The 10,877-nt window shown below is 40.8% G+C and overlaps 1 protein-coding gene across 1 annotated transcript; it reads right to left on the bottom strand.

The window, feature by feature from the left end:
- Nucleotides 1-2,647: 2,647 nt before the first annotated feature.
- Nucleotides 2,648-4,147, bottom strand: LOC135224042 (basic proline-rich protein-like). Its single transcript, XM_064262963.1, has one exon. The coding sequence runs from the start codon at nt 4,145-4,147 to the stop codon at nt 2,648-2,650; it is 1,500 nt and encodes a 499-aa protein (XP_064119033.1).
- Nucleotides 4,148-10,877: the final 6,730 nt, after the last annotated feature.

Here is a 10,877-nt window from a genome sequence, read left to right as displayed (position 1 = left end):
TAAAATATTAGTGCTCTAGCTAACCTGTAAGTGGGTCAAAATGATTTTATGTGAAAGTATCTGCAATGAAATATCACGAAAAATACGATGTTTTGATCTCCTTTCGTTCCGTTGCGTTTTTCCATAGGTAATCATATTTGTGGTACGACATTTTTCCCATCCTACGCTTTCTGAAGCGGAAAGGCAGGTGCAGTGTTGCCACACGTACGATATTTGTCGTACATGTACGATAAAAAAAAACGGCCTTGGTACGATGTACGATAGCATTTTCCATAATCGTACGGTTTGCACGATAATTCTAAGGTGTTGATAAGTATATAATTACAAATATAAGTGGTCGGTAACTCCTCCATGAAACAGGCTAATTTCTAAAAACAAATAAACTAAATTAAAAAAAAAAAGCTATTTCAGATTCCGTACATGGCCTGCCGCGTCTCCAATTGTAATGTGGTTCAAAGCTATTGGAACAGTGGGAGGCACTGAAGCTATTTTTCTCGGAGAAGTGGTTCGCTGAGAAACTATTAGCAACAGAGTTGATTATCAACTCCCTTCATGATCCTTTCATGAAGTTATATTTCATGTTCCTTGACTGGGTTCTTCCAAAGTTTACTGAGTTCAACAAATTTTACCAGTTAGATAAAGCAGTGATAACAGTTCTCCATGATAAAGTGTCCATGCTATTCAGAGACCTTCTTCTCTCATTTATGGACAGGACCTATGTAATGAAAACTGATGTAAATACTGTAAATCCTGAAAGACATGACAGGCATCTTAGTGACAGCCAAATGTATGTACCTAGGAGTTAAAGTTATGCAGGGATTAAAAAACCCCTCCATACAGGAAAAGAAAGCTCAACAGCAGGAGTTTTTTCAGAGGTGTAGAAGTTTCCTTGTAGTGGCATGCACAGAAATAAAGAAGAGGTATAATTTCAATGATGGTGTCCTGTCAAAGTTAAACTGTCTCTGTCCAAAAAATGCCCTCTCATCAGAATTCAGAGAAGAATCCCCTCCCCTCTTGCATCTGAGCTTCCCCTGATTGTACCACCAGATGACGCCACTCACTACTTCAAAAGCTGGATGATCAATGAGAATGTTTCCCATATTGCAACATGAACTTAAACATCTCGTTAATGAATCACCTGATAAGTTCTGGGGAGAAGTGTCCCAAAAAGAGTCTAGCTTTTCAGACCTAGCCAATTTTGCTCTAACTGCTCTTTGCTTGCCGCACTCTAATGCTGAATGCGAATGAGTGTTCAGTAAAGTTAACCTCTTTAAAACTAAACAAAGAAACAGACCGAAAACAAGGACAGTTAATGGGGCTCTTCTCTCTGCTAGTTGCGCTTTATCATGTTCAGACTGGTGATCTCCACCTATAACAATATCATCCAGATATGGATAAGCAAAATCATAAGAAGCTAACAAGTGGGAAATGAACTTCTGAAATATTGCAGGAGCAGAATGGATACCAAATGGTAACCGTAAATATCTATATAGACCCAAATGTGTGTTAAGTACCAAATATTTACAGTCTTCTGGAGCAACTTCCATTTGCAAATAAGCATTCTTGAGATCAAGTCTGGTATAATACTTATATCCAGACACATTGGAAATTAATTGTGACATATTAGGTAATGGGAATTTAGAATTCATGAAGAATTTCATTTATTTTATGAAAATCCCACAAACCCTAAGGGATCCATTCTGCTTCCTGACAGTAACAATTGGCGAGGCATAATCTGAGAATTCTACTCTTTCTATAATCTTATTTTTTTCAAGCTCTTGCACCACACTCAACCTCACTGCGTAACATCAGTGGCACCGTGCGGACCTTCCTGAAAAACAGGAACATGACCAACTTTAGGATACAATCTGGCTTGAAAGTTCTTAATAGGTTTCAAACTATCTACTTATAGTTTTCCACAAAATCTGTTATATTTAACTGATGGACATTGAATTATATTGCACTTATCTATTAAATTCCTACCAATCAAGTTATTTGGGGAGTCTGACCCAAGAATTATGAATTCAGTGTCTGAATGATTTTGCTGTTTGTATTGAAAATTTGAAACTTTGACCTTCCCAAATACTTTGATTGGCATTGGTTATAACCCTGCAATTTAGTTTCTACAGTTCAGTAATGTCCAATTCAACTTCTTGAAATCATCATAATTATGTAGAAATAGCTGAACCGGTGTCATTTCAAATAAAAATGGCTTATGATTCAATTGACAACTAACAACATAAGGTTGAACAGAATTCTTGTTTACTATACATCTCAAATCAAGTGACTCTTCATCATTGGATTCCTCTTCTTGGATTATAACTTGATGAGTGTTCTTCAAGTGGGGTCAGTCGTTGGGCGGCGCTCTTGTGAAAACTAACCTGAAGCGGCTGTACAAGTCTAAGAAGAAATTATCATAACTTAATTAATACTTTCGCAGCTCAAGGTGGATTATATACACACTTCGTGTAAAGTACTCACAGCTTTATTGTTCCTTCACTCCGTTACAGGTGGTATAACTTATGACTTATGCATAGCGTTACTCTCCTGATCCTGGCTGCCCTTTCTTGGATCTTGTTTACATGCTGACCTCTTTTTGACCGGGTCCCGCCAGCATTACAAAGTAGACAAAAATAGTAATGTATCTCTATATCAGGCCTGCTGCCGGTCCTGGGACGGGCTGGCAGGCGTCTGCCATGCGTCCTAGACGGGCCCGCCGCATGTACCGGGACGGGCGGGCTGGTGTCTGCCACGCGTCCCGGGACAGGAGGGCCGGGCCCGCCGCCATGCATGGGAGGGCAGGCCGTGCCCAGGCAATGCCGCGGCAGGTCCCGGGTATGGGCGGGCAGGCGTCCGCCACTGGTCCCGACACTGGGCGGGCCGGGCTCGCCGCGGGTCCCGGGGCTGGTGGGCAGGCGTCCGCACGCGCTCCCTGGTGGAGGGCGCCAGACCCGCCGCGGGTCCCCGGGAGGGCGGGCAGGTGCCCGCCGCGGGATCCCGGGACAGGGCAGGCAGGTGTCCACCATGGGTCCCGGGACGGGTGGGCAGGCGTCCGCCACACGTCCCGGGATGGGAGGGCGGGGCCCGGGGCCCGGTGCGTGTCCCAGAGAGAGGCGGGGTGGCGTCCGCCACGCGTTCTGGGACGGCGGGGCTGGGCCCGCCGCGGGTCCCGGTTGGGTGGGCTAGCGTTTGCCTTGCGTCCCAGAACGGGCAGGCCTAGCCCGCCGTGGGTCCAGGGACGGGCAGGCAGGTTGTCCGCCACGCGTCCCGGGACAGGCGGGCTGGGCCCGCTGTGGGTCCGGGACGGGCGGGCAGGCGTCCGCCACGCGTCCCGGGACTGGCGGTCTGGGCAAGCCGCGGGTCTCGGGACGGGCAGGACGGTGCCCGCCACGTGTCCCAGGACTGGCAGGCTGGGCGGGCGGTGGTTTACTACTACGCGTCCCAGGACAGGCGTACGGTATCCGCCACATATCCCCGGACTGGGAGGGCAGTGTCCCGCCACTCGTCCTAGGATGGGCGGGTCATGCCCGCCACAGATTCCGGGACGGGTGGGCAGGCGTCCGCCATGGTTCCTGGGACGGGCGGGCCGGGTCTGCTTCGGGTCCTCGGGACAGGCGGCTGGCGTCTGCAGCGCCCGTCCCAGGATGAGTGAAGGACTCCGCCCGCCTGGTGTCCGCCTCCTGGTGTCCGCCCGTCCATGGACACGTGGCAGACACCATTTGCTAGTCACGGGATTCGCAGCGGACACCGCCACGTGTCCTAGGGCGGGCGGAGGGCCGGGCCGCCGTAGGTCCATGGATGGGCGGGCGGTATCCACCACGTGTCCTGGGACGGGCGGGCAGGGTACCCGCCATGTGTCTCTTGGACGGGTGGGCCAAGCCGCCGCGGGTCCTGGGACGGGCGGGGGGTGCCCACCACGTTTCTCATGACGGTTAGGCCGGACCCGCTGTAGGTCCCCGGGACGGGCGGGCAGTGCCTGATACATGTCCCCAGACTGGCGGTTAATGCCACGTGTCCCGGGACGGGTGGCTGGTGTCCGCCACGTGTCTCGGGTGGGATGGGTTTTGCCGGGCCCGCTGCAGGTCCTGGACGGGCGGGTGGTGCCTGCTACGGTACTGGGCGGCGGGGAGGGCGGTCTCTGCCACATTCCGACATTTCCCGGACAGGCGGGCTGGGCCAGCTGCGGGTCCCCAGGTTGGGCCACCAGTATTTTGGTCCCCGTCGGGGAGGTGAAACCAGATTAGAACGCCATGGGTTGGGCCCTTGGCGGGGTAGGAGACTCGGTCTGGCCCTCAGGGGTGGGGCCCTCTAGAGGGGAAGCAAATGGGTTGGGCTGCCAGGAGTGGGTCCCCCAGTGGGGAGGCGACTGGGTGGTATTGTCGTTAGGGTTGAGGATCCTTGTGGGGAGGACACCGATTTGGTCCCCTTGGGTGGGGCCCCTGGTGGGAAGGAGACCGGGTCAGGCCGTCTGGCGTGGGGCCCACGGCCAGGAGGAAAAAAAAAGTCTAGTTTTTCAGACCAAGCCAATTTTGCTCTAACTGTTCTCTGCTTTAAAACTGAAAACAGTTGCATCAAAGGTTCTGGAGGGTTATGTGCTGATTTTACCCCTGCAAATGATATGTTTTCCAGAATAAGAATCATGCACAGTTATTCCAGAACATCAGAGAACATGAATTTGATTTGAAAGAAGATTCCTAAAGATATACTTTACAATTATTATTGTTATTATCAATGTATGAAGGTATCTCAGTACCATTCATGTTTAATTATATATATTTATTTCAAATTACTACTCAGTGATGCTATTTTGATTTTTGATGTTTTGGAGTGTTTAAAGATCTATGAGTGGGCCTATCAACTCACAAATCTTTGTGTAATTAATTCGTTATCAGTTTAGTTTACACTATGGAAAGAAGTGACGTTCTAAGCTGAATCTTATTTTTACCACATATATAGTAATATAGTATAATTTGTTCATAACAATTGTTCATAACATTAACTAATTATCTATAATTCCATTTTTTTCTTAATTATGTAAATTGCAAGATATTAATGACTGCAAAGAAATCATACTATATTCATTATTTTGTCAAATTATAAAAATGTGTTAAATATCAGAAAACAGTGTAGATAATAATTACTATAAAACCTACAAGTTTTGTACGATATTTTTACTGAAAACCCCATAATTTTGAGGAGCCAGTACGATAAATCCAACCCGAGAGTGTGGCAACACTGGGCAGGAGGAGCAGCTCTGGCTCTGCACAATACATCAGTAACCCCGCATACCTTTGTTGTAACTACATTGTTCACTTCTGAGCCGGAGTTGTCAAGTACTCTTTATATCTAAGTCCCCGTTTTTTCTTGTTTATCATCAAAATGCCAAGGAAGAAGCAGTCAAGAAAGCGTACATTAGCTAGAGAATGGTTGAAAAAATAGACTTAGAAATATAACAAGTAGAACACCAAGATGAAGCATGTGCATTCATCACCTCCTAGGCCTAGCTGGGCGACAATGGATTGGGGTCGTGCCTCTGATACCCCCTAACCCCTGGGGATTTAATATCACTTTTTAAAGTGGGGGTACCAGATACCATAGAAGTATGCTGCTAAAATAAGGAAAATCAAGCTTAAGTAAATTTTTATATTGATGCCTATGCGGTTTTTCACTGAGAACTCATTACGCAAACTTTAACACGCAATATCTCAAAACTATGTTTTTCAGTACATGGGTCGCTTTAAACCCTAAGGCTTTTTTATCTGTTGTCCTATTTTCCAAATTCAAATACCATTAAAATCCTTGATAAATTCTACATCGAAAGAATTAGAAGAATTTCCAAATTATTCCAATTTTTTATTTTTTATGAATTTTTGAATTAAGTAATTAAATAAAAAAAATAATTTTCATTTATATCAATGAATAGTTTTTATTTATTTTATTTATTTTTTTTATCTTTCTCAGTTCATTGGATAGAGCAAACTCTTTGTGAGTATTAATTGCTTTAGTTATTAAAATTAGTTAAAAACTAAGGAAGCCTTAAGGTTTTAAAGCAATGCATCTAAAAATCCGGAAAAAATTAATATAAAAAAAACGAATAGATAGAAATTTATGAAACTTTTTGTAGTAACTTTCCATTAGGTGACTTATAAATGGGGGGTAGCAAAAACATAATTGCTCCAGGCATATTTCGATACCCTCCCCCCCCCCCCCCCCCTCCCCCCCCCCCCCCCAACTGAGGCGGGGTCCCATTAACAAGCTCCTCGTGCTGGTCAACGTAACTACCTCTGAGCATTATAACGATAGAACCTAATAAGCTCAACAGTCATCATAACAACATTTTCAATATAGGAATATAAATTCCAACAAGTTTTCTTTGAATGTTAAAGTTTTCAGCCGTGTTCAAGCTGCCTGTATGTTGCAAAATGATTTATAGGCCTACAAAATAATCTAAGCCTTCTGAGATGTATTCTCTGTTACTAAAGAATTTATTTGTAGAGATTACCTGTTCTTTGAGGAATAAAAGGTGTTAATGATTTTATTTACATGGAGAAGATGGCTATTAATCGAAATATCTTTGAGTATTAATGCCAAGCCCTATGGAACACTTGCTGTTTAACTGGCTTAAAATATTATTTTATCAAGATTCTTCCTGCTCGCTTTTAGTGCATAATTTATTCATTCATAAGGTAACTGGAAGTGCAAGAATGTGTAGAAAACTTCATATGCTTTCTGGACAGAAATGGCTACTATACAGATGTGAATGCAAAGTTTAAAGTAAAGAAACCTAACACTCCTAGGCCTAGGAACAATATCTTGTCTTTGAGAAAAGAATATTGACATAGGGGCGAATATTTGCTAGTAAACCATCATTTTTGAAGTGATTAAAAACATAACATATCATTAATGTTTATGATAATCTAAATACTCCTCTAAAAAAACAAAATAAATGGTTTCAAGATAACTTCATTGTCGCTACCCATTGTAGGCCTATGTTACACCAGGTGGTTCGTGTTGCACCGCCACTCTCATGGTTGCTTCACTCGTTGATATCAATGGATGCATTCTATCTTTGTTTTTACTTATTCCATGGCATTTCTAATCTACAGTCACATTTTTTCTTTTTTACCTTTAAGTTGTTACATGGTTCACCTAATATAATGAATTTCTTAGCTGCAGCTTAATTAAGAACGGTTATAGTCCTATTATTTTTCCAAATAGGACTATTTCACATTTTACGGTTGTATTGGAAGCATTATTAATGTTATGAAAAAATTTTTCGTTTTCATATCTAGCGTTTGAACTGAGGTTTATGATGTCTGTTTTTGTCAAATGCATCGGCGATGAGTGGACGAAAGTTTTAAAAATGTTTCGTAACTGTTTTTCCGAAATTTGGCTACACGTGATATTTTCCTACAGTTTTGAAATATGTGATCTCACTCTTATGAAACATATTTTTATGGCCTTATTGTATAGAATAAACGTGTTTTCGCACTGTATAACAGATAAATACGGAGCATGTTAGGCTGCCAGATAGTGTATTTTGAACAAAATCCTATGCAGTCATGTAACACCAGTTCTGAGCATAGCTGTACCAAAGGACCTACCTTCTTTAAAAGCCAGACATATAGATCAGCTAACGAGACACTGACATCTCAGTTCAACGAAGTTGCACGGGGAGCAGAATTTCCATCCAACGGTCCAGACAGATCGCTCTTTTGACTTGCGAACACCCACTTGTCACCAACACTTGATGTCCTTCGCCTCTCACGCCGAGAACATCTACCACTTTGTGTCTTTGAAGAGGTAGAAAATAATGATCAATAACGTGTCCTTCAAGAAGTTAAAATCTATCTATTTCCATGAGAAACTTCATGCACTTTCAATTATGTATGTATGCATATATATATACATACTATATACATATATATAATACCTGTATATACGCATACATACATAATTGACAGTGCATGGAAACATAGAATTTAACTTCCTGAAAGACACATTATCGATCATTATCGCTATGTAGATTATAGCTATACAGATCTAGAGAAAAGATATAAGTACGCATGGAACTCTCGTCTGGTTCCCGTTTTCTTTCTCCCATTCTTTCAGGCCTGGACTAGAAAGGGCTATTTGGGAATCGTGTCCCATTGCGTCGACATTAATAACAGTATTCGTTCGTACTTATATCTTTCCTTAGATCTGTATATCTATAATAATCTATATATCTACTTGTCACTCAGAGATCAGACAGATTCACGTAGGATTTTGGCAAAGACTATAATGCCGCAAGCAATGCAATAAGTGTTTTACGTGAACGCATATATGGAATATTTAACGGATTGGGGACACAGATAGCGCTGACTTCGTGATGGTAACAGTAAATGATGATATAAACGTCACCATCACAATTACCATTTCTCTATGAAAGTCTGAATATCCGTTTCGTGTCTGCCATCAATCGAGGGATGCCTTACGGTTTACATTAATGTATTTACTCTCTACCGACGATTCCATAAAGTATATAGTGCTACATCCTATTCGTGGTTTACAACAACATTTCTCGTTCGTATCTAACCCTGTTGTCGAAGCTGGATCAGTGACACGTGTCTTGTAAGTTTATGCAGAATTTTAAGGCATCGTTTCGAGGAATAAAATGCAACACACACACACACACGCACGCACACACACACAGACACACACACACACACACATACACACACACACACACACACACACACTATATATATATATATATAGGTATACTACTTAAGACCCTAATTAGGAATGTTTACGAAAGCTTATGAATATCAAAGTCTTGTATATCCGATTAAGTGAGAGAGAGAGAGAGAGAGAGATAACATCTCTCCAGCCAAAAAGGAAGAAAAAATTAGATGGGGAATTTATAGTCTTAAGATTTCTAGAATAGAGTCGTTATGACCAAGTAAGCATTCTTGTGACAACTCAAATTTATCACGAGATCACCGAAATTACCGTCTGAGTCAAAATAAGTATTTTTCTCCGGAATGTTTTGTACATCGTAAGAATTCGACTCAATCTCACCAAGGGGATTAAGGAACATGGTTTGAAGTAGAATACTTTCGGTCATTTGAGGACAGATTCCGATGGACTTCGGCAACTGTCAACCAAATGATTTGATTCGAAAAAGTGAAACCGAATAATAATTTTCTCTAGATGAGGAATATGGAAGGCAAGAGTATGAAAAGGATTTTAGCCCTAGATGGTTGTCTTACTTATTTTTCCCTTGATTGGAGACTAATTGATTGCTTCATTAATTAATTGATTGACTGATTTATCTATCTATTTATCTAATTATTTATTGGAGCACTTCTTAAGAGCCATTTGTGGGATCGTGAAGTCCTCTGAATGATAGATTTTGATCAAAACAAAACCAGATTTATAAAAATAAAAATAACTGATACAGGTACTATACTTCCCGTTCTAAATATTATGGTAACTAAATGCCATCTCTCAGAATAAGTTAATTTATGGAAAATTATAAGCAGATGAAAACTGTATGACATGGCTGCTCTAATCAACTTTTTCTTTTTTAAACTAGCAACTACTGTTCGGTAATATTACATTGCAGTGGATTATACACTGAATAAGATAAATCCCCACAAGAAATTCCCTGTCATGTTTCCAGGACTCCAACGCTGACAGATGCAAGACGCATTTTCAAAGTGTGGAATGAAATTCAGTGAAATATATAGTCATTCAGAGGGTATAATCATCATTCTACCGTAAATACATCTGAAAATAATGATTTTCCAACAATAAACGTTTAATCTACTGAACGAAATATTGAATACTAATCTAAATATACACATCTTGGTTGTGCGCATACGCATTTGTGTACATATACACCGTTTCCATAAGAGACAGCGCATATCTTTCTGAAATTTGTATACAAATATGGCCTATAAATCAAAGCACATTATTCGCACAACACTTCTATTTCGTTACAGAATTAATTTATGCAGGTAGATCTACCTCAAAATAACAGTCAGATCGAATGGTTAAAACCTATCTATTACTTATGGAACATTTTTCATAGTTTTTTTTTTATCCAATATCTAAAAAAATCCGCCAATCTTAACTGAGGAGGTAATATTACTAAATCTTATATATCGACAAATAAAAACTGTAAACATCTGTAATTAAAGAGAGTATAAACGAATTCACCTCCATTGACACACGAATATGTTTTTAAGAGCAGGTGAAAATAAAACATTTTTGCACAAAAGGTCAGAAAATAAAATGACATAGCAACACAGATATTCCCCGATAAGTCACTCATCCTCCATCAAAGGAACATCATCTTCCGCCGATTTAAGATTTTCTTTTGCATATAATATTTCCCTCGGCGTCTGAGAACTAAAATGGAAAATCCAGAAAGTCTGCCAAAAGTTTGAATTAATTCTTAGGCGAGATGCAAATTGCATTCAAATATTCAAGGAGCCTCGGATGTCAGCGATTTAGTAAAGATTTTCAAGCATGCAAAGAGAAAGCGTCCTTTATTTATAGGCATTCTATATCAAAGAATACTCGCCTGATAATGAGAAACTCTTTAAATATATGTGTGTGTGTGTGCGTGTGTGTGTGCGTGTGTATACATACAATTATTATATATATATATATATATATATATATATATATATATATCTATATATATATATTTATATATCTATATATATATCTATATATATATATGTATGTACAAACATACATATCCGTACGTGTGTATATATATATATATAATATATATATATATATATATATATATATATATATATATATATATGTACATACATATATATAGATATAGATATATATACATATATATATAATATATA

Source organism: Macrobrachium nipponense, chromosome 10, assembly GCF_015104395.2.
Source record: "Macrobrachium nipponense isolate FS-2020 chromosome 10, ASM1510439v2, whole genome shotgun sequence".
Classification (NCBI taxonomy): domain Eukaryota; kingdom Metazoa; phylum Arthropoda; class Malacostraca; order Decapoda; family Palaemonidae; genus Macrobrachium; species Macrobrachium nipponense.
The sequence above is the reverse complement of the archived record's forward strand: the minus strand, read 5'-3'. Positions and strand labels throughout refer to the sequence as shown.

Coding starts and splice junctions, on each gene's coding strand:
- LOC135224042 (XM_064262963.1), bottom strand. CDS start 4,147: ATGTGGCAGAGACCGCCCTCCCCGCCGCCCAGTACCGTAGCAGGCACC.